At 38.8% G+C, this 24145-nt stretch overlaps 2 protein-coding genes across 2 annotated transcripts in view; one reads left to right on the top strand and one right to left on the bottom strand.

Moving 5' to 3' along the window:
• The window catches only part of Eef1akmt2 (EEF1A lysine methyltransferase 2), a 39105-nt gene extending 24991 nt beyond the window's left edge, over positions 1 to 14114 (bottom strand). Inside the window, exons 1-3 of the mRNA XM_033761366.1 lie at positions 13755 to 14114; positions 12157 to 12222; positions 11333 to 11447 (exon numbers count right to left, since the gene is read on the bottom strand). Of these exons, the coding sequence (XP_033617257.1) occupies positions 11333 to 11447; positions 12157 to 12222; positions 13755 to 13876 (303 nt within the window). The 5' untranslated portion in view covers positions 13877 to 14114. The remainder of the gene's footprint in view (positions 1 to 11332; positions 11448 to 12156; positions 12223 to 13754) is intronic.
• A 5732-nt stretch (positions 14115 to 19846) lies between these two features.
• The window catches only part of Abraxas2 (abraxas 2, BRISC complex subunit), a 31082-nt gene continuing 26783 nt past the window's right edge, over positions 19847 to 24145 (top strand). The window contains exon 1 of the mRNA XM_010621241.3: positions 19847 to 19978. Coding sequence (XP_010619543.1) covers positions 19880 to 19978 — 99 coding nt within the window. The 5' untranslated portion in view covers positions 19847 to 19879. The remainder of the gene's footprint in view (positions 19979 to 24145) is intronic.

Genomic DNA, 24145 nt, shown 5'->3' with positions numbered 1-24145 from the left:
AAATGTACCAATAAACTCAAAAAAAATAAAAAAAAAAAAAAAAGAAATGAAAAAGGTAAAATCACAGCAGACACTGCCAAAATCCAGATCATTAGCAACTGCTATGAAAATTTGTCCTCTAATAAATTGGAGAATTTTGAAGAAATCAACAAATTCCTAAACACATATGAATTACCAAAAATGAATCAGAAGACATAAAAACTGAATAATCCAATAATAGGCAATGAAATTGAGGTATTAATAAAAAGCCTACAGCCAGGGCTCTGGCTCAGTGGTTCCATCGTTTGCCTTGAAAGCACAAGGCCCTGAGTTCATTCCCCAAGACCAAAAAATAAAATAAAATAAAAAGCCTACCAACTAAGAAATGTCATGCACATGATGAATTCACTGCTGAATTCTACAAGACCTTCAGGAAGGATATAATGTCAATACTCTTCAAACGCTTTAATTCAAAGGGAAGACATACCTCCAAACTCATTGCTGGAAACTAGCACTGCCTTAATTCCAAAACCAGACAATGAGCCCACTAAAAAGAAAACTGTAAGCTGGACATCGCAGCGCACGCCTGTCATCCCAGCACTTGGGAGGCTGAGGCAGGAGGATCGCTGTTGAGTTCGAGACCAGCCTGGGCTGCATAGTGAGTTCCAGGTCAGTCTCAACTACATAGTGAGACCCTGTCTCAAAAAAATTAAAAAAAAAAAAAAGAAAGAAAACTGTGTGTCAATCTCTAATGAACATAGATGCAAAAACCCTCAACATGTTACTAGCAAAACAGAATGCAACAAATTATCAAAAAGATCACACATGGGCTGGGGATTTAGCTCAGTCATTCCATCTCCTACTTCCCAGGCTCAAGGACCGGAGTTCGAGTCCCAGTACCAAAAAAAATCACACATCATGACCAATAGGCTTCATCCCAAAAATACAAGTATAGAGTTGAACATACACAAATCAGAAGATACAATACACCATATAAACAGAAACAAGGATAAAAATCACATGATCATCCCAATATATTTTTTTAAAGCCTTTAACAAAATCCAACATCCATTTATCATAAAAACCCTGAAGAAAATAGGTACAGAAGGACCCTATCTCAATTTGATAAAGTCATTTATGACAAACCAACAGCCAACATCTCATTAAATGGGGGAAACCTTTCAGGAACAAGGCCGGAGATTTAGCTCAGTGCCTGCCTTGCAAGCACAAGGACCCAAGTTCCATCCCCCGTACCAAAATAAAATCAGGAACAAGACAACAATGTCTATTATCACCACTCTTATCCAACATAGTACTCAAAATATTAGCCAGAGCAATCAGGCAAGAGAAAGAAAAGAGAAAGGAGGTAGTCAAATTATCATTATTTGCAGATGACATGATCCTTTATATAGAAGATTTAAAATTTCCAATAATATTCCTAGAATTAATAACCAAATTTGATAATGTAGCAAAATGCAAAATCAACACACAAAAATCAATAGCATTTCAGTACACAAATAATAAACCCACAGAAAAAGAAATCAGGAAAACAATACCATTCAAAATAGCATTAAGAAAAATTAAATACCTATAAATTAACCTAACCCAGAAAGTAAAAGATCTCTATAATGAAAAACTACAGTACTCTGAAAAAGGAGATCGAAGAGGACATCAGAAAATAAAAAGTATCCTCTGTTCTAGTAAAGATAAACATATTTCCACTATAAACTTGGGGGCCAGGGATTTAGCTCAGTGGTTCCGCTGCCTGCCTGGCAAGCGTGAGGACCCGAGTTCGATCCCAGGTACAAAAAAAAAAAAAGAGAGAGAGAGAGAAATTAAACTTAGGTTCATATGAAAACCCATACATAAGTGTTTAAAACAATTTTATCTATAATTGTCAAAAATGTTAACAAGAAAATGTCCTTCCACAAGTACATGGAAAAACAAACCATGATCTAACTATACAAAAGAATGCTTCTAATTAATAAAAAATATTGACCATTGATATATGCAAAAATATGGATGAACCTCAAAAATAATTGAGTCAAAAAAGGTTGCTTCAAAAAAGATACTTCTCAGCCAGGCATGGCGATGCATGCCCATAGTCTCATCATTCAGGAGGCTGTGTAGCAGGATTACTCTCAAAGCCAGCCTGGGCTACACAGTAATTTCAAGGCCAGCCTGAACTATACAGCAAGACTGTCTCAAAAAAATGAAAAGACGTTTCCCATTTTGTTTTATGAGGCCAGCACAATCTTGATGGAAAAACTTTACAAGAATATTGCAAGTCAGGGCCAGGGATTTAGCTCAGTGGCAACAAGCCTGCCTTGCAAGCGCAAGGTCCTGAGTTCAATCCCTGGTACTACAAAAAAAAAAATACTGCAAGTAAGGAAAATTACTGGGCAACCATGAATCTATACAAATCCGAAACAAATTATTACCATATCAAATCCAAAATATATAAAAATAATATGCCACAATCAAAATTGGTTCCTCCAGGAATAGAAGCCTGTTTTGACATTTAACATTTAACAATAAATCACTAAAACTGTTTCTCAAAATGTTGACAAAGGGCTGGGGATTTAGCTCAGTGGTGCCACACCTGCCTCAAAAGCACCAGGTCTTAGCCAGACATGGTGGCGCAGGCCTGTAATCCCAGCACTAGGGAGGCTGAGGCAGGAGGATCACTGTTGAGTTTGAGACCAGCCTGGGCTAACCAGTGAATTTCAAGTCAGTCTCAACTACATAGTGAGATCCTGTCACACAAAACAAAACCAAAAAAAACAAGTCAATAAAAAAATTGAGGGATGGTTGTTTCACTCAGTGTTATAACCCAAGCTTCATGTGTTCAAAGCTCTAGCTTTGATCCTCAACACTAAAAAAACAAAAATAAATAAGATAAAAATAAAATAAATTGAGGATTCTCAAACCTGAAATAAAAATCCATATATTAGTGGAATTTTAAAAATCACCTAGTCATCTTAATAGCTAACAGAGAAAGCAACTGATCAATGCAATACCCATTTCTGATTAAATTCATAACAAATTGGGAGTAGAAATTTCTGTAATAATAATTATCTGTGAAAACCTAGACTAACATTATTGATGAAATATCAATATCCCTTCACAATTTCTGTACAATTTTAATTCAACATTGTACTAGAGAGTATATAGCATCGCTTTTCGGCCTTTTGGCTAAGATCAAGTGTGGAGAGTATATAGCATGTTATTAGTACATGTTCACAGTACGTAATGATTACATTTCTTGGGGAAGTTGGCACATGTACACAATACATCTTAATTCCTTTTTTTTTTTTTTAATCCTGTACCCTTTCCCTACCCTCCCTACTCCAACTCTTGGTCCCCTTCTCATTTGCAAAAGCTCTAATTTCATCATCATTTTTTCCTTCATTTCTTTTTTTAAAAAGATACTGATTAGAAACAAAACTAAGAAATAAATAAATAATTAAATTAAAAAGAAACAAAAAACTATTTTGTGTACATGACATTATTATAAGTATACAAAATTCAAGAGAATCTATAAGTAAACTACTGGAATTACTGAATACATGATCAATAGAAAAACCTGTTACTACTTTTATATACTAGCAATAAACGACTACAAAATAAAAATTTTAAAAGTATAATAAACCAGGGATTTAGCTCAGCAGTGCCACAACTGCCTTGCAAGTGCAAGGTCCTGAGTTTGATCTCCAGTACCACAAAAAAAATATGATAACAATTAACATCTAAGAAAAAAAAATCAAACACCTAGGAATGAATCTAATAAAAGATATGTAAGTTCTCTACAGAGAAAACTATAAAACATCACTAAGAATAAATGACCCTAATAAATAGAGAAATACATCATAGATTCATATACTCTACTATAGATATAAAATCCTTCCTAAATTGATCCATTGATATATCCCATCCCAATCAAAATCTCAAATTCATTCTAAAATTTAAATAAACATTCAAAGAGCTAATTTCCAATAGCCAACATGAAAGTGTAAAAGATCAAAGTTGAAGAACTTACTATGAAAACTTACATTAGAGGAATTAGAAAAACATGGCATCAAGATAAGGATATACAGACTTCTAAAGGAACATACAAAGAATCCAGAAAAGGGCTGGGGATTTAGCTCAGTGGTTCTGCCACCAGCCTTACAAGCGCAATGTCCCAAATGCGATTCCTGGTACAAAAAAAAAAAAAAAAAAATCCAGAAACAGCCCTAAACATATACTATATGACATGACTTATGATAGTGACTGCAGTGGTAGAAACTCAAGATGATTCAGTAATGGTGCTAGATTATCTGGATATTCATGGGGGGAAATAAACCTCATACCACATACAACAATTAATGGGAAACACAGGCTTGGCAATTTGGTGCATGTCTATAATCCCAGCACTCCGGGGGCTGAGGCAGGTGGATTACCTCGAGTTTGAGGCCGTCCTGGGCTACATAGTGAGTTCAAGGCCAGCCTGAACACAGAGTGAGACCGTGTCTTAAAAATCTAAAACACAGAAGCTTAGGGCTGGAGATTTATCTCAGCAGTGCCTGCCTGGCAAGCACATGGTCCTGAGTTCGATCCCCAGTACAAAAAAAGAAGCTCTACACTTGTGACATGCTCACTTTTCTTTTCTTTTTTTATGTTCACTTTTCAATATATATTATAGGGCCAGGGATTTGGCTCAGTTGTTCCACCGCCTGCCTCATAAGAGCAAGGACCTGAATTCAAGCCCCAGTACCAAAAAAATTTTTTTAATCAATATATATTATACCTTATTTAATAAGTCCATATAAAAAAAAAGAACTTCTCATAAGCAATGCAACGTCTTAGGTGACAAATCTATGGCATGCGTACCACAGTGGGATATTTATATCATTGAAAGCTCTAAAAGGTTCGCCATCACTGGTTAGGTGGCTTTACCAGTGAATTCCACAAAAATGTAAGGATAATATCAGTCTTTTTTTTTTTTGGTACCTCGGATCGAACTCACGTCCTTGCGCTTGCAAGGCAGGGGCGAAACCACTGAGCTAAATCCCTGGCCCTGATAATATCAGTCTTAAATGCTTTAAAAAATATATAATCTCTGCCCAGGGATTTGACTCAGTGGCGCCGCACCTGCCTCATAAGCGCCATTTGACCCCCTTTACCAAACAAAGAAACAAAATCTCATTTAATAATGCCAGCATACAAACAAAATCTCATTTAATAATGCCATCATTACCTACCACCAAAAGCTGACAGGAAAATCACAAGAAAAGTAAATTATAGGACAATGTCTATCATGGACAAATGGACACAGTTGTAAAAATCCTAAACAAAATATTAAATTGAATCTAGTGATAAATTGGATTTATACTAATGCACTAAACATTTGAAAATGGATCAATCTAGCCAGGCGTAGTGACTCACGCCTGTAATCCCAGTACTCAGGAGGCTGAGGCAGGAGGATCGCTGCGAGTTCCAGACCAGCGTGGGCTACATAGTGAGTTCCAGGTCAGTCTCAACTACATAGTAAGACCCTATCTCAAAAAAAAAAAGGATCAATCTAATTCACCAACAAGAGACTAAAAGAGAAAAATCATGATTATCTCAATACAGGAAAAAAAAATCTGATAAACAAGATTTGTAAGAAATATATTTATACATATCACCTTAGCTAAGTAAAAAAATAGAAGGAAATTTCCTCAATCTGATACGGAGTTATCCACAAAACAAACCTGTAAGTTAACATCACACTTAAGAGTGAAATATTGCAAGATTCTCTGAAAAGAGGAAAAAAGACATGGATTATATTACCACTTCTTTTCAACATTCTAATGAAAGTCCCAGACAGTGTAATAGGGGAAAAAAGTTATAAAAGATTTAAAAGGAAGAAATAAAGTCAAAATTACTCACACTGTACATAATTATGTAAAATCTACAAACTTTTAATCTCAAAGGATAAATCTTTAGCCTTTACAAGCAAACTATTGAGAAGCAAACCCAAAGAATATACAGGTATAAACAAGAGATGAATAAATAAAAACTGTGGTATAGTTCCAAAAGGAAATCTATACAGCAGTGAACTTAACTTCTGCTATAAACAACTTGATTCAATCTCACAGAATATTGAAAGACCTAAAAGTACACACTGAAGAGTTCCACTTACACATTCAAAAACAGGCAAATTAAGGTATGAAGTTAAGGGCCGGAGATTTAGCTCAGTGGCGTTGTACCTACCTCACAAACACAAGGTCCTGAGTTGAATCCTCAGTACCAAAAAAAAAGAAAAAAAGCTATGAAGTTAAAGCCCATCTTGGTTAATGTTTAGAGGACATTGGCTACATTCAGAGACAAAAGAAATAATGATTTCACACTTCCTCAATATCCAACACCATAAACCCCCAACCAGAGCCTACACTCAGGACCCAATATATCTATTATCACACACATCAAGCTATAGCTTAACTTGTCATTCTGTTCTCTATTATCTATATAATTCAAACACAAGATTTAAATTTTCATGTTTTCAGTACCTAGCATGAAGCTTAGCTCACAGTAGTCGCTCAATGCATTTCACTTTTATGTATGTACGCTTACAAATCAGACCAGAAAGCCATTTAGGATGAAGCCTAAGTCTTATTCTTCCTCCAAAGAAATGAGCAAACTACAGGCATAACACAGTGATAAGCTAGTACTACAACCTGTACCGAAACTTGGTTCCATGGACAAAACGCTTTTTTCAAACCACACAATCACCTAAATTCATACTAGAATTGCAATCATTTTTCTTTTATAAATACAGATTTGAGTTAGAAGAAACCAATCAAGATCACCTAGCCAAAACTCTGAGTAGCCTGCTCTTGTTCAAGAGTATAGCCAGAACCAAGACTAGGACTCAGATTCCCCGTCTTCTCTTTTAGGGGTTTTAGTTATAAGCCCAAAAAGACACAAACCCAAAAACCACCATCCTAAATGTTGAAATCCCAAAAGATCAAAATTACTGAAGTATAAAATCCTAAAAGATCAAAACCCCAAAAATATACCTCCAAAAAATTTAAACACTATTTAAAAGACATCTATTTACATGTTTAAAGATTTCTAAACATAAACATGACAATAATGCATAGGCCACCTTATGTAACAAAACAGGCATTAATAACATAGATACTTTGCAAGTATAACTACGGATACACTAATGAAGATGCACTAAGGTAACAGTTTATGAGCAGACAAATCATATTCACAAAAGAATTTAAAAGTGAAATGTATAAACACAAAATACTAAGGTTGGTATTGTGCCCAACTTTACAGCTTCTGTCACCTGAAATACATACTATGAAGGACAAGCTAAGGACCGAAGTTTGATCCCCGATACCAAAATAAATAAATAAATAAATAAAACAGCCTAGGGGCATACAGCTCAGTGAAAGAATGCTTCCCTCATTTGTGCAAGGCCCTGGTTTACATCCCCAACATCACACACACACTTAAAAATAATGCTGAAAATTTTAAATAGGAGAAAAAAAAAAACTAAAGGAACAAAACATAAAACTTCAACATATGAAATAAAAGTGTATTATAGTGATAAATTATGGGCAAAACACAAAAGCAGTCTGTAAATCCTGACCAACTTTCAAAATCATTAACTATATTTTGAAGTTTCATATTAACATGAATAGGTTCTGGGCCAGGGATTTAGCTCAGAGGCACAGTACCTGCCTGGCAAGTGTGATGTCCTAAGATTGATCCCCAGTACAAAAAAAAAAGGTACTTTTTAAGGCATGGTTCTTCTTGGAAAATATATTCACATTCATTTTCTTTTTTCTTATTTTTTTTTCCTGTTACCAGGGATCGAGCTCAAGGCTTGCAAGGTAGGCACAGTGCCACTGAGCTAAATCCCCAGGCCTGACATTCATTTTCAATGTGATGTTGCTATTTTTGAAATTCTTCTATGATTCAACATACAATGACATGAGAATTTCCTATTAAATTGTTTCCATCTTCACACCTCTATGCTGTTTTGGTACACAGAAATCCATTCTGCTTGCACTCATATACAGACCACAGGTTTGGCAGAAACAACATTGGCTATGGAATGAAGAAGAGCACCATTGCATTATCTTCTTATCCTACAGGGCATGTAATTATTTTCAAACCAGTCAGTTACTTCATCTTTTTTCTTTCTTTTGTTTGTTTGCTTGCTTTATTTGAGATAGAGTCTTGCTATATAGTCTAGGCTGGCCTTGGATTTGCTGTATAACTCAGGATGACCCTGAACTCATAATCCTTCTATCCTAGCCTCCTGAGTACTGGGATTACAGATGTGCACCACCATACATGGCTCTGACTCTAATTTATTAAAAGCTGCTGGGATTTCATTAGCTGGAAGGAATGCCAACAATGACAAAAAAAAAAATGACACGTTTAAACTTAAGTTTTCATCTTTGCCATTTTTCATGACCAATATTCATGTTAATTTTCTGTCAAATGCATTGGGCTAAAATGAAAAAAAAAAAAACTTTATTAACAATACCCTGAAATTCACTTTTACAAGTTTTGATCACACAATTTCCAACCTACCAGTATGATTTGGGAATTTAACTGAAATTCATTTTCCTCATAAATCTTCAAATAACCCTTTAAAATGTATGTGTTTTTCTAGTCAGTAATAGATAAAGAAGGGCTGGGGATTTAGTTCAGTGGTTCCTGGGCTGGGGATTTGGCTCAGTGTTTCCGTCACCTGTCTTGCAAGTGCAAGGGCCTCAGTTCAATCCCCGGTACCAAAGGGAAAAAAAAAAACGTTCAATGGTTCCACTGCCTGTTTCACAACTGCAAGGTCCTGAGTTTGATCCCCGATACCACTGCCCCCCCAAAAAGCTACATTAGCCAAAGTGAGGCATGTACTAGCTTTTCAGTGTTACACTTAGTGGTAAATGTAAGAAGTCTATCTTCTTAAAAAGTCAAATCTCGGGCCGGGGATTTAGCTCAGTGATTCCACCACCTGCCTCACAAGTGCAAGGACTCAAGTTCGATCCCCAGTAACAACAACAACAAAGTCAAAGCTCTAAGTTTGGAATTTCTGGGAAGATGGGAATGAAGAACAGCAGAGAAAGAACCTCTCCAGGATTTGGTGTCCAGACATTGGAATATTGCAATGTGCAGAGAAGGGAAGTGGGTTCCCAGGACCCAGAAAGGATCTGAAGTGAGAAATGAAGTCCATAGGGAGAGCCAAGAGGCTTACTTCAACAAAAAGAGGGAGGTAGCAGATGGCATTTTGTCCTAGAATCTGTATTCATAACATGGGAAGGGCAGGTTGAACCTGTACACATTGACTACGGGCAACCCCAGCGGCCTCCACAGTAAAATGCACCAGTAGTGCAGAGCAATGGAGGCAGCAGATTGCAGTGGCTGGTGAATTATTCACGTTCAAACATCACTCAGGAGAGGGCAACTGGCCAGCAGCCATCTTGGAGAAGGTCCAACTGAGCTTGGAACTCAACAGCTATAGGCCAACTCTATGTAGTGGTTCCCAGTGTGGCAGTGAGGGTGCCAAGTTTAAGTCTGCAGGAGGTCAGGAAGTGCAGTTCATTCTAGATTTTGTTATATAACCATAACTCTAGTTCAGATGGTTAAAGGTGGCAAATAAATAGTTATCACAGTTTGTCATTTTCTAGGCTATGTTTGAAGCTATTGTTATTGCTGATTGTACTACTTTAGCAAAGATGACATAATTGTGCTAATCAGGTTCTTCCTGGTATACCAAGAAGTCTACCTAGGGTCTTAAAAAGAGTCAAATCTCTAATCCTACTTAATGTTTTCTAACAGAGGGTATCTCTATAAATTCAAATGCCAAAATAATAAACTTATCAAATTATTGTTCTGACAAAGTACATTTCTTAAAGTAAATATGGTGCTATGGATAAAGGGGAAAAAATAGTACAGAATTGAGTAATCTGAGCAGGAAGATTGCTTGTATTTTTCATCTACATTTTCACTTCTTTGATCTTAGTGACACTGCACTTTTATTTGGAGAGTGATTTTAGTCTACAAATTTCCTAAATATATGTTATCCATCTGCAAGTCTGGTTAAGGCTGGAGATGTAGCTCAGGGGAAGAGTTCTTGCCTAACATCCATGAGGCTCTGAGTTCAAATTCTAGTACTACCAAAAAAATTGATTATTGCAACTAAGTAATATTGCTTTCACAGCACCAAAAATTAGCTTTCAAAGTTTTATGTTTCACCATTATCCAGCCTAAGAACACCAAAGTTATCAGAGCATTTTTGAAGAGAATTCACAGATTCCTTCCATTGTGTTCAAAGGAAACCAGTTTCTCCAATAGCAAATCCATCTTAGGGTCCTCCAGAGGGACAAAACCAATAAGCTATGTAAGTAGATAGATGACAGAGAATTTATTGAGGGAATTGGCTAACATAATTATGGTGGCTGAGAAGTCCTAAAACAATCTGACAGCCTGGGACGCCAATAGCATGGCTTAGTCCAAACCCAAAGATCTCAGCAGCAAGGAAACCAATGGTGCAAATCTCAATCCAAGATCAAAACCATGAGGACCAGAAGCCATTGGCATTAAGTCTTAGAGTCCAAAGGCCAGGAATTGATGTTCAAAACAGTGGAAGAAAACTCTGTCCTACCACTAAGAGACCAATTCACATTCTGTAACCTTTCTCTCAAGGCCCCAGGCCCCACTGAGGGCTATATTCTCCACATTCTCCACCAAGACTCAAGGCTTTAGTCTCTTCTAGAAACATCCTCACAGATATGCCCAACATAATGCTTAACCAGGTTTCTTAGTATATATTGTACTTCACAAGATGGAACTTTCATGCATGCAACTGAAAATACACTAATCCCTTCCCCAAGTATTCTGCTTTCTATTGACCTTACATAAGCCTTTTATTAGTGGGAATTGTAGTTTTCCAAGTTTTGGCTTCAGGGATTTCAATATTTGAGATTGTAATCTAGGATTATGATTTTTGGGGAAAATTTTAGACTTTAGGGATTTTGATCTTCTGGAATTACAGATTTTGGGACTGTTTTTCAGTATTATGACTGGCACTACTCTTTTAGTGCTTTCTCACAATCCATCCAGTCTTCCTCTTATACCATGTACTTTATCAAAAAGATACAACTACTTTATATTTAGATTATTAACATCATCATTATTATTATTAATTTTGGTACTGGAGATTGAACTTGGGACTTTGTGCTTGCAAGGCAGGTGGCAGAAACACTGAGCTAAATCCCTGGGCCTAGATGTTTAACATCAATTGTGAGCCTTTTTAGAAATCTCATGGAAAATTTGGCTCAAACATATGAATATTAAAAGTACCAACAAGTTCAACCAGGAAAACACCATTTCCAGTTCCAATATCAAGCACTGAAGCATCCAATGGGATCTTGTGTTTCTGCATCCACCTTATTAGTCGAGTCATACTCTCTTCCCCAAACCTGTTAGAAACAGAATCAGTTACAAAAAACAAATAGAACAAAAGTTACAGCTGTATTCTATTTAAGGTATTTATATCATGTGCCCAATTAAGACTTTTTTGAAAGTGAATAGTATTTGTGAATGTCTAAGTTTTGTTTTTATAGTTACTTATGAGAAAATATCTCCAAAATAGAACACAATAGACATATCAGTTTTTTATTACAAATACTTCTCTACATTAGCATTAACACTTGAAAATATGTCCCAACAACTGTTTTCTTGGACATCAGTACATGTTGATGGCTTAAAATTATGGCTTATTGGGCCGGGGATTTAGCTCAGTGGTTCTGCCACCTGCCTTGCAAGTGCAAGGACCCAAGTTTGATCCCCAGTACCAAAAAAAAAAAATTATCATTTATTGAAAAATGACAACTACAAAACAAAAGTAATTTCTTAATATTCTGATCAATTTAAATGTAAGTCATTTAGCGCCAGGGATTTAGCTCAGTGGTGCCACCGCCTGCAATGCCACTGCAAGGTCCTGAGTTTGATCCCTGGTACCAAAAAAATAAATAAATAAATCATTAAAAAAAAAAAAAGATACTTTAATTCCACCCACTTAAGCTAGACTCAATCCAGGGTTCCCAAGATGTTTAGTTTGTCCATCTTTGGTATAAATGCATATACACATCTCAATATACTATTCTGGACTGTAATTTTCTAACTCACCAAATTTCTCCTGTATCTCCATATTCTTGGAAAATTTGTAGTTCTCTTTCATAGACAGCATTCCAACTATGTAAAATAAAATACAAGGTGAGATTCTAGAGTTAAACTATATTATGAATTAAGTATATGTTTCCAATACATCACAGAGAAGTTTAAAACATTGTTAATAATGCAATAAGTGCACATAGTTCAATTTCTTAACATCCTTGGGTTAAAAAAATGAAAGTATGGGCAAGCAGAATAAGTTTATGCATATATGTAAAGCACTTAGAATATCTGATGCATAAATGTTATACAAATTTTAGCTTAAATAAAGCACAAAGAGGGATGAGGATTTGGCTCAGTGGTGCTCACACCTGCCTCAAAAACACAAAATCCCCAGTTCAATCCCCAGTATCAAAAAAAAAAAAAAAAAAAAAGACAAGAGGATATAAGAAGATGGAAAGACATACTTGCTCCTGTAAAAAAAAAAAAAAAAAAAAAGCACAGAGGGAAAAAGAAAGATGAGAATGAAATTAATTAACATGAGAAAAAGAAAAAATGGAATGGAAACAAAGTCTTTGTAAATAGGGAGGGGTGGAGGGATTAAAGGGAGGGCAGGGGAATGGGGAAAAAATAAGAATCAAAATGATTGTAAAGGTGCAAATTTCCAATGATAAATGTCATTACATTGTATACCTTAAATATACCAATAAAATTGATTAATAAAAAAATGTAAAAAGCACAAAGAGACAGTTATCCAAGTTTCTTAAGTCCTCAGACTCAAGTCCAAACTCTCTGAGCAGGTACAGAATTTTGACCAAGCATTTGTTTTTTGTTTTTTTCCAAGTATTTGGTTTTCAATGTGCAAGCACAGGATTTTCATTCAGGAAAACCCATCAGAGATAAAATCTGCTTAAAGGTTAAGTTTAAGTCCTAAACCAGTCTATTTCCTCTATTATTCTCCATTTCCCCCTGTATTCTAACCCTGTTTATATTTTCTTTTAGTCCTTTCAAATACAGTACCCCTCTCATTTACCTTTTCTTCCTACTTTATCTCTCTAGAATTCCCTGCTTCTTTTCATCCCTTTAAATTACTTCTGATTCTAACGGCTCCCCACATCCATTCATTCATCTGTTAATTCATTAAGCAATTACTGAGCCTCTATTTTACGTCAGATCACTTTCGCTTACTCCCTCCCCAAATGCCCCACAATCTCCTCACTCCCTCCTCAGGTCATCTACCCCTCTAAGCCTCACAGACTCTCTCTCGGCCTCTTAACCTTGCCCACCAGCCCTATTCGCCAGCCTCACGCCCTCTTTCTTTTTCCCAAGCCTGTATCAATTCAACACCCCTACAAGGCCTCCCCAAGAGCTTCTGAGTTCGTCCCACACCCACATATCCCTTCTCCTGAAACCAGGTAAGCTCCCCCAAAGGGGTTCCCGGGATTCCTCCTTTCAAACCCCCTTAAAGGTCCCAAGGCTGCCCTTCAGGCTCCTCCCATCACACCCCCAAAGGCTTTTCCATTCCCTGGGCTTTCTTGCCTTCCTGCGGTGTCCTTCCCCAGCTCAGGAAGAGGATCAACGTTCACCCTCTCCTAACCCCGCGCCGCACTTACTGTTTTCGTGTTCCCAGCGCCGACGGGACAAAGCCATCCTCTGTAGGACTGCCGTCTCGGAAACTCGCCGATCGCGCCGCAAGCGTAGTGGCGCTACAGTCCCCTTCAGCGCCTACATTCATTTTGCTCAGCCACCTAGCCGCCCATTGGGGCCGCCATAGAGACGCGGCGCAGACAGAGCGGACAGGCCTGTTTGTACTCTCTAGGCGGTAGGAGGCCGCTTCTCTACTTTTCCGGGCGGCCGGCGCTGATTACGGTTGAAAGACTTGACTTCTCAGTTTCTCACTAGTCCCTAGCATAGGGTTGAGCTGGAGTCTCACGTCCTGCTCTACGCTCTCGGCCCAGCGTTAGAGACACCCCCTCCGTCGAGGTCCCAGGGCAACTATATTTGCATAGTGGGACCCTTTGAGTATTGCATTTTGCAAAATGGCTAGCGGAAGGAAAGCCACGGAACCACCAAAAGCCGGGACCACAAAACCCAAATACAAAAGGCACCTTGTTGCTGTACATCGTAGGCACATCTGGAAAGGGTAGGGCAGACCATCGTATTTGGCTTCCTGGCCAACAGACTAATTTCATTTGCTCCTGGGACTGTGACTTAGAGCACTCCGGCCTCTTCTGACTTGTCACCAGTGGACATGGGCCTCTATTTTACTAAGGAAATGAATGCCTTACAGTATATCACAGTACACCAGCCACAGGGATCAGTGTGTTGTCTCAGAAAGAGTATCTCTGTAAGAGTCAAAGAAAATCTTCAGATAGCCATGAGTAAAGTAAAAGGCAGATGGGAATCCATGTGCATAGTGATTAAAGAATTCAAGAAAGAGCGTAAGTAACCTTATTACAGAGCAATAAAAACACCGGAAACCATGGCCAATTAATGCTGCTCTGGGTGAAGTTATTTTGATCTTCTCTAGACTCTAGATGGTAAGGAAAGCAAGCTTGATTGAATGGGCTTTAAAAGTCTTAGGCTTTAATTAAGAAGCACCCCTGAAAGATAAGCCCATCTTCAACCTGGTGTCTTGCCAACACTTAAGATGTTTCTGCTTTGTGTGATGAAAGCTATAAGCAGTTGTTGGTATGGAGCCCTGGAAAAATCCCACGGTTTATACAGAGTTCCTGCCCTGGCTCCAGGCAGGATTACTCTGGCTGTTTAGGCCTGAAGGCTGTGTGGGGCACCACCTCTGATTACCAGGGCAATGGAATTCTCAGTAGGGGGGAAGAGAAGTTCAATCAAGCAAGATGCCCACCACCAGACAGAAGTAGGAATGTGCCAAGGAACACAGTCCTTTTGCCTGGGTGCCTATCGCATGAGGCAGGAGAGAGACTTTCATCACTTCAGGCTGCCTGTCCCCTCAGTTTTCCCATCCCTGCACACTGGTACCTGAATTACCCACAACTGCTTCCAAGAGTTCTCAAGCACTTCCAAGTTGGCATCTGCAGGTTCAAGAGCAAGGCTTTCCGTTTCTGAATTCTGTAGCAGTCAGCACCACTGAATGCACTACTTGAAAACCCCTCTTTGTTTTCCCATCACATCCTGCTTTGAAATAAGCCTTTGAAAAAAAGTACTGGGTACCCAACTCTTGAGTCAGACCCACAGTTTTTGAGCCCTGGCCTTACTATGTGTGACCATGAGCAAGTTACTTAACTTCTCAGGGCCTCAGTTTATCCTTGTAGCAGGAATAATACTAGCACTTGTCAGGCCAGGGATTTAGCACAGTGGTCCCGGCAACTGCCTCACAAGTGCAAGGACCTGAGTTCGATCCCGATACCAAAAAATAAAACAATAATAATAGCACTTGTTGTAAGGGGCAGCTATACAGAATAAAGAAGATCAATCTAATGAAATCTTACATGCCTGGCACATGGTAAATGCTCAGTAAATATGTACACAGTCTCTTCAACTATAAAATGAGGTTTAAGGGTCAGGGATTTAGCTCAGTGGTTCCATCTCCTGCCTTGCTAGTGCAAGATCACAAGTTTGATCCCCGGTACCAAAAATAAATAAATAAAATGAGGTTTAAAATGAGTGTCCATAAGGAAGATTAATGAAGCTAATACACTGTACCTATAAAGAGCTTAGAACGGGGCCCAAAGTCAATGTTCATCATTCGTGTCTTCTTTCCCCATATAGTCTCCTGTTAGTCTCCAACTCAGGGGCATTTCTCTAGCCTGTCACTACAGCCCCCACTTCCTTCTCTCTGCTCAGGATCACTCCACACTATGACCACTGTAGCAGCTTCCGAAGGAACATCCCAGGAGCTATTCAGCACTAGGCCCCTTGTAAGGCCTCAGGTCTGCCTGGCTCCCTTTTCTTCCTGCAAAAGGCCTCCAAGATTCAGCTAGTTTTCCTTTCCTCCATGTCTGACATCATTCTTCTCTTTCTTTTACATTTTCCTTCCTGATCATGGACCATAGGGTTAAGCTGATTTGACTTCCATCATAATTTAATTTGTTCCAAGAATGACCTTTTGAAAGTTACTTAACTAAAACCTCTTAAATCTCAGTTTCCTCAGCTACAAAATGGGCATAATTCAAACAAAACTGGCCTTTCTTGTTACTATTTTTAGACACATCAGAAAAGAATGTGGCATTCCCATGCAGGCAGAAATAATTGTTCTGTTTCAAAATGTATAAATGGAAACTTACCATTAGCAGTATTTGCAACTTGATGATATTATAGCAATGTACCTGAAGTTTGCTTATTTTTTGTTTGTTTGGTTTTTTTTTTTTTTGAGGTCTTTTCTTGTCAATGCCTTAGCTCTCCTATCTTCTAAACTACTTCCTAATAATAGAAATGATAGCTAGCTATCATAAGCTATCTGTGTGTGCCAGGAATTTGTGCTAAACATATGCAATTTACTATCTTAATTATGCCTGAAGACAGCCACACAAGGTAGATACCAGTACTGTGTGCATGTCATAGATAAAAAAAACTAGATCATAGAGAAGGCCCAAGCATACACAGTGAATACCACAGCAGATACTGTGTGGTGGATTAACTAATTAATGGTCAGCTTGTAACACCCAGCTGAGCTGAATCGGTATGGGTGGTCTGGGTGGGAAGACCCACCTGAGGATTGTTGCATAAAAAGAATAGCATAAAAAGAAAACTGGAGGGGAGGAATGTCAGCTGTTTACTTTCTAGGAGAATCTTGCTGCAGTTAGTTTTCCTGATTCAAACTTGGCTGTTCTCAGAGGAGGAGCTTGGGGTACTGGTCTTGGGGTTGCTGGAAATGACTGAGGTTCTTTTCAGGGGAGCTCTGGTAAGCATCACTTCCTGGCTCCAATATAGATTTTTCAGCCCGGTAGCACAAATCCTTTACCCCACCAGTGCAAGTTTTCTGGCTCCCACCACTGGCCTTTGGGCCTTCCAGGTGCAGATCCTGGATATGGACAAGCATGAGACATTGCTGTGGTCTCTAGACCAGTGGCTGGACTCAGGGTATATTTCCTTGGATTTTAGGCCTTCACCAGGACTGTGCGATACATTGCTGTGCGATACAGGCCCTTGGCTGAATTCTTTGGGTCTCTAGTGTGTGGCTAATCTCTTGCACTCCTCTGCATTTGACTTTTGGTGTGACTGTCATAAATTAATCCTATAAAATATGTGTCCTGTATTAAATCTATTCCCTTGCAAATCCTGACTACAGTATACTGGAAGCCAAGCAGTCTGCACTAGAGCCTTCACTTACAACCACTATACACCTGAGTATGCTGTATCACTATAGATGTTTTGCTGAAAGTTTTTATGAGGATGTCAACCATAAAATATTACATTACACTAGTTCCTAAAAATTTGTATCTCCATACTATCTCCCCAAGTTCAGAATATCACTGTAGCTACTCATCTCTTCCCTTTTGTTGTTGTTGTTGTTGTTGTTATTTTGAGACAGGGTCTCACTATGTAGTTGAGACTGACCTGGAACACACTATGCAGCCCATGCTGGTCTCGAACTCCTCCTCCTGCGATCCTCTTGCTTCAGCCTCCTGAGTGCTGGGATTACAGGCATGCGCCACCACGCTCAGCATCTCTTTCCATTCTTGCTCTTTTCCCCCAAACTTTGCCAGCACATCTGGCTCTACTTCTTCTTTTATTTCTGTATCTATTTTGTTTTGTTTTTTTAGGAGTGTATCAAATCCAGGGCCTCTTGCATGTTAGGCAAGTACTCTCTACCACTGAGCTACATCCCTAGCCCAGGAAGGGATAATTCTTTTTTTTTGGGGGGGGTACTGGTGATTGAACTCAAGTCCTTATACTTGCAAGGCAGTTAGTTACCAGAACCACTGAGCTAAATCCCCAGCCCTAGGGATAATTCTTTATTATGGGGCCTTTCTTGAGTTATACCCTTTCCTGAGTTTCACAGTGGAAAATATCTCCAAATATTGCCAACAGTCCTCTGAGGGGCAAAATTGCCACCAATTGGGACTCCCCAATTTAATGACATTATGATAACCAGGATGAGAGATGATAGTAGTTTGGATCAGTATGGCAGGTGTGCTGGTGGTGAACTGTAGGACTCTGGACATCTATCTACTGATCAAGACAAAGTCTTGCTATATACAGAGTATGCAAAAAACAAAACCAAAAAACTATATACACACTTCAGCAGTTCCCATACTAATAAATGTCTGGAAGCTAATGACCACCACTTTGAGCACCTTTTGTAATTGTAGAGGCCAAAGGTAAGTTGTATTCATCTCATAATGTCTTGATACATTTAATATTCAAATATTTATGGGCCAGGAATGTAGCTCAGTGGCACCATGCCTGCCTTACAAGTGCAAGGTACTGAGTTCAAACCTTGGTATAATAAACCATCGAAATTAGAAAATCAAAATTAGAAAACTATGAGAAAGAACTTTCAATTTATTTACTCATGCTCAAAATTGGCCTCCTGATTTCCCACAAAGCTCCTTATCTCACACTCTTTTCAAGGTCAGCAAATAGAGTGGTTCACTGACAGTTGCTCAAGTGATAAACTTTGTACTTACCCTTGACATCTCCTTTCTCTCACACCATACATGTGAACAGCTAGTACAGTCTTCAAAATATATCCAGACCCTTGCTGAGCAGGGCATTGCACACCTGTGATCATAGCTCTTGAGAGACTGAGGCAGGAGGATCTTGCATTCCAGGCCAGCCTGAACTACAGAGTCTGGGGGAAAAAATTATATGTATATATATATGTATATATATATATATATACATATATATATACATATAATTTTTTCCCCCAGACTCTGTAGTTCAGGCTGGCCTGGAATGCAAGATCCTCCTGCCTCAGTCTCTCAAGAGCTATGATCACAGGTGTGCAATGCCCTGCTCAGCAAGGGTCTGGATATATTTTGAAGACTGTACTAGCTGTTCACATGTATGGTGTGAGAGAAAGGAGATGTCAAGGGTAAGTACAAAGTTTATCACTTGAGCAACTGTCAGTGAACCACTCTATTTGCTGACCTTGAAAAGAGTGTGAGATAAGGAGCTTTGTGGGAAATCAGGAGGCCAATTTTGAGCATGAGTAAATAAATTGAAAGTTCTTTCTCATAGTTTTCTAATTTTGATTTTCTAATTTCGATGGTTTATTTGCACTATTGTTTGTATCCTCTTTCCATAATTTTCATTAAATCTGTGTTCTTTTGTACCCAGAACCCAAACACCAATCACTACTGTTGCCATTTACTATTAACTAACTCCATGCGACCATCATCCCGTGTTGAGACTGTGAGGGTAGGTCCTCTTTCCACTCCTTCGATTTAGCACTGTAATCTCAACCTCCTAGGCAGAATGTTCTCATTAAAGCTGAAATCACACCATGTAACTCTCGTGTCAAATCCAAACCCGTTTAATTGCCTGAATCATTTCCCGCTTTTTATATTTCAGTTCGGTAAAAGCTGGCTTTTAATACTGTAAGTTTCACTTGCAAAGGGGTCAAACTTGCGAACAGCAAGGAGGTGGAGTGTGAATCGTGCGGAGAGATCGTGTAGGATACTTGGGAGCGAAAGCCTGCCTCTCTTAACCCTTCCCACTCTGAAGTCAGGCTGCTACCTTCTCCAGCACTGACTCTATTTCCCAGAATGCTCAGGGGCAAAGCAGCCGGAAGGCTGTGCGTCCTGCGCAGGGCATGATGGGGGAGCTGGAGATTTCCATCATGGCGGCTTCCATTTCGGGCTACACCTTCAGCGCTGTGTGTTTCCACAGCGCCAACAGCAACGCGGACCACGTAGGTGCCGGGTCCCCTGCCTCGGCCACTGGGGCCTTCACCCTCCGTCTCTGGCCAGCACCCGCGGCCAAGCCAGATCCGTTCGCGGCTTGTCCCCCTTCGGCTCCAGGGCGGGCCCGTTGAACTGGTGACCCAGGCGGCTCCTGCCGCGGTGGAGCTCCTTCACCAGCGGTGGGCCCCCTCACTCGACGCCCACCACCTCCCGACCATCTCGGGACAGTAGTCCCTCTGTGGAGCAAACCTCTCTCGTCCGCGCCCTCCCAGTCAGGACTCGCCTGGTAGAACTGAACACCCGCCCTTCTCTGAGCCAGGCTTGTAGATTTATGAGGGGCGCCAGGGATCGGGAAGGAGTCGAGAGGCCGGGCGTGCAGTGTAGGAGAGGCATTGAACCCCGCCCTCTGGTTTCACATGTTGTCCTGTTAAACCATGGCTGTCACTATTCATACTTGTTAAACGCGGTTGTGTTTTGTCCCCCTCCCCATGGAAAATGGAGAATGTAGACAGGAGTGCTAGGTGCAGGGTTCTGTTTACATTTCCCTAAAGTTACATTTTGTAGGTCCTTGGGGAGTATTCTAAGACCACGGAACTAGTCGGAACTAGTTGCAGTGAAATAGGGAAGTGAGAGGCTCACGTCACTTTTTTTTTTGTTTGTTTTTTTTTTGTGTATGCTGGGGATCGAACTCGGGACTTTCACGTCACTTTTGATCAGAAATGCAAAGGCTTTGGAGCCCACAGGGGAAGCATATCCTCTCTATTTCAGTGTGTTTGTTTTACGAATTTCCTTTTAAAGTCACTAGCCTCTGGTTAGCAATTTTTTGCGAAAATATGTATTTTTTTCTCTTGAAGGAGTCCTTTGATTTGCCCACCAAATCAGGGAAGGTGTTAAGTGATGTTAATAATGAATGCTTCAAATTCATTAAATTGGTGGGTTTTTTTTGTGCAGTCGTTACAAAGCAAAATGATACACTGAAGGAAGAATTAGACTTGGTTTGATGTCGGCATTGTTAGCTTCCATTAATAAAAACTGATTTCATAGAGGCGATTCCACTAGTAAATTGAATGCAGTTAAGTTATTGTACTTCTCTTCAATGTTGATGGTCGACACTAATGATAAGAATATGTACAGCATAATTTTTTCCCAGATGGAAGTCTGAACACTGGCCTTTGGTCCTGCAGCCAGCTAGTTGATGATATAATGCAGTTCAGTATGTAGGAGGTTTATGATACTACTAATACTCCATGGGCTATTAAATAAGAACTCAGTAATTTTTTTTACCCTATTTTGTAGAGTCACAGTTTATGTATAAGGCTAAATTATTGTAAGATTAAGCATATACCTGTTGAAAAATGAACACACTACAATAAGATGGCCATATTACTTAGATTATTATTAATTTAAGAACTATCCCTTAATATTTACTGTACTCTGTGCCAGACACATGGCTGGACTTGTGAATCTTTCTCTCTCTCTTTTTTTTTTTTTTCCTGTGCTGGGGCTCAAAACTAGGGCCTAATGCATGCTAAGCAAGCCTATGCCCGCCCTAGTAAAAGTAATGTCACTTTTAAAGTTGAATCAGGAATTTATTTTTTTTTTTGCAGTTCTGGGAATTGAACCCAAGGCCTAGGTTAAGCACACACTCTACCACTGAACTACATCCCCATCCCCAGAAATTTACTTTTGTAATTACGTACTTGATTTGTTCATGCAAGAAATTAATTCAGCTGGGCATGATGGCATGCCCCTGTAATCCTAGCACTCGGGAGGCTGAGGCAGGAGGATCACTGTGAGTTCGAGACTAGCCTGGGCTACATAGTGAATTCCAGGTCAGTCTGAACTACATAGTGAGATCCTGTCTCAAAAAAACAAACAAACAAAAAAAACAAAAAACAAAACTAAAAAAAAACAAATAAGGAGCCGTGGATTTAGCTCAATGGTTCCACCGCCTGCTTCACAAGTGCAAGGACCTGAGTTTGATCCCCAGTACCAAAAAAAATAAAATAAATTTAAAACCATACATTATTCTATAAAGCTAGGGTTAGCAAACATTTTCTATAAAGGGACAAATAGTAAAAACACATTTTTTTAGGATTGGGAAGCCATATAATTTCTGTACCAACTACTAAATTCTGTTATAGGAAGAAAACAACTATAGACAATAAATTAGTATGACTATTTCAATAAAACTACATAGACACTAAAATTTGTATTTCATGTAATTTTAACATTTCATGAAATATTCCTGTTTTTATTTTGTCCTTTTAAAAATTTAGAAACTATGCTTATTTTTCAGGCTGTACATTAACAGGCATTGAACTGGATTTAGCGACTGCAGTTGTTTGCTGGTTCCTACTATAAACTAATATTGAATTAGATAATCCAGACCAGTAGATGAATAAACATTCATACTTGACTTTAGAATGTTTTGATGTCACGTTAATTTAGATTACTGTTTAGTAATCAGAGTGAGGACTATTATGATTGTCAGAAAAATACAGGGTACTAAGTTAAAATGGAATTAATGATATAGTTTTTATGTAATGTTTGAGATGTACTAAAAGTTATTTGTGTTTATCTGAAATTCAAATTTAACTCAGTGTCTTATGTCTTTTTTGCTAAATCTTGGAACCTTAAACTGTAGTACTCTTTTTATTTTTTTGTGGTAGCGGAGATTGAACTTGGGACCTCGTGCTTGTGAGGCAGGCGGCGGAACCACTGAGCTAACTCCCCAGCCCTATACCTAATGTTCTTTATGTCTAGTTTTGTGGGACTATTAAATTGTTTTCCATTTTGATTAAAAAATTTTTGTTTTTGCTTGTTGAAAAACAGCTTTTGTAGTAAGAACTCATAATTGAAAGAATCATGGGAAAGACAAGCTTATTTAGTAAGTGTTTCTACACTTTTTTAGGTCTGAGGATTTTTTAAAAATGAAAATTATATATTACTCAAGTTTGAGAAATGCCCAATATGAAATAGCTTGGGATTTTAGGACATTTTCCCTCCCAAATCAAATGCAAAGTAAAGCATCTGTCTCTCTCCACCCTCCTAGACAGATTTGTACTTCCTACTGGAAATGTTTTTTTTTTCTTTTTGGTACCAGGGATCGAACTCTAGCCCGTGTGCTTGCAAGGCAGGCAGCAGAACCACTGAGCCAAATCCCCGGTCCTGGAAATGCTTTTAAACTAGGAAGGTTCTATATTTGACTTGATGGATCAATCTAGAATTGAAACATATATAGTAGAGGGAAATTGTTCCAACAAAGTGATAGTACAGGGAAATTTGTTAGGTACCTAAGTACATGTTAGGCATGTTGCTAGGAACAGAGAGCAATGAATGACCGTGTCATACTGCTATTGTGGGCCTTACAGTTTAGGCAGGGATACACATTAACTTATTTCTGTAAATCTGTAATACGGTGGATAAGAAGACTAAGGGAAGAATCTGAAGTAAAGGGGGACACAGTGTTTAGCAGATGCTGTTTCCATAGTGTTGGATAGGCGCTATCTTTCTGATGAGGTACCCTTTGAATAAAGACCTTAATGAAGGGAAGGAGTATCTGGGGAGAGAGATTCTCAGTTTGTCAGTTCATCCTCCCTTCAGGAAGTTGTTTTGACATTTAGGGTTTATCTTATCCAGCTGTGCTTGTGCTAAATGTGGCATCAGTATTACTCAAATAGTAATATACTTAGCATTCTAGATTGATTATGGTGAGAGACAATTCTCCAAAGGTACAAGTAAATTCTGCATTTATTAAAGAAAAAATTTTCAGTGAATGATAGGAAATTTATTTGCTAAAATCCTAATTTCATGAACCAGCCTATCTAAGAGCATTTTGTTATATCATTGTGTTCATTTCTTTACCCTTCCATCAGTAGCAGAACTTTTAAAGCAGTGGAATAACTTGTGTGCTGTTTCAAGAAAATAACACTTTCTGGCATATGCCTGTGAACCCAGCACTCTGGGAGGCTAAGGCCAAAAGATCTCAAGTTTGACCCCAGCCTGGGCAATTTGATGACTTAATGAGACCTTATCTCAAAATAAAAAAGAGCTAGAAATGTAGTTCAATGCAAAGGCCCTGTATTCAACTCTCAGTATTGGGCTGGGGATTTGGCTCAGTAGTTCTGGCGCCTGTCTTGTAAGCGCAAAGACCCGAGTTCAATCCCCAGTGC

The sequence above is a fragment of the Fukomys damarensis genome, unplaced genomic scaffold (genome assembly GCF_012274545.1).
Source record: "Fukomys damarensis isolate Sample0158 unplaced genomic scaffold, DMR_v1.0_HiC HiC_scaffold_8, whole genome shotgun sequence".
Taxonomy (NCBI): Eukaryota; Metazoa; Chordata; class Mammalia; order Rodentia; family Bathyergidae; genus Fukomys; species Fukomys damarensis.
This window is presented reverse-complemented; position numbering and strand designations above follow the sequence as displayed.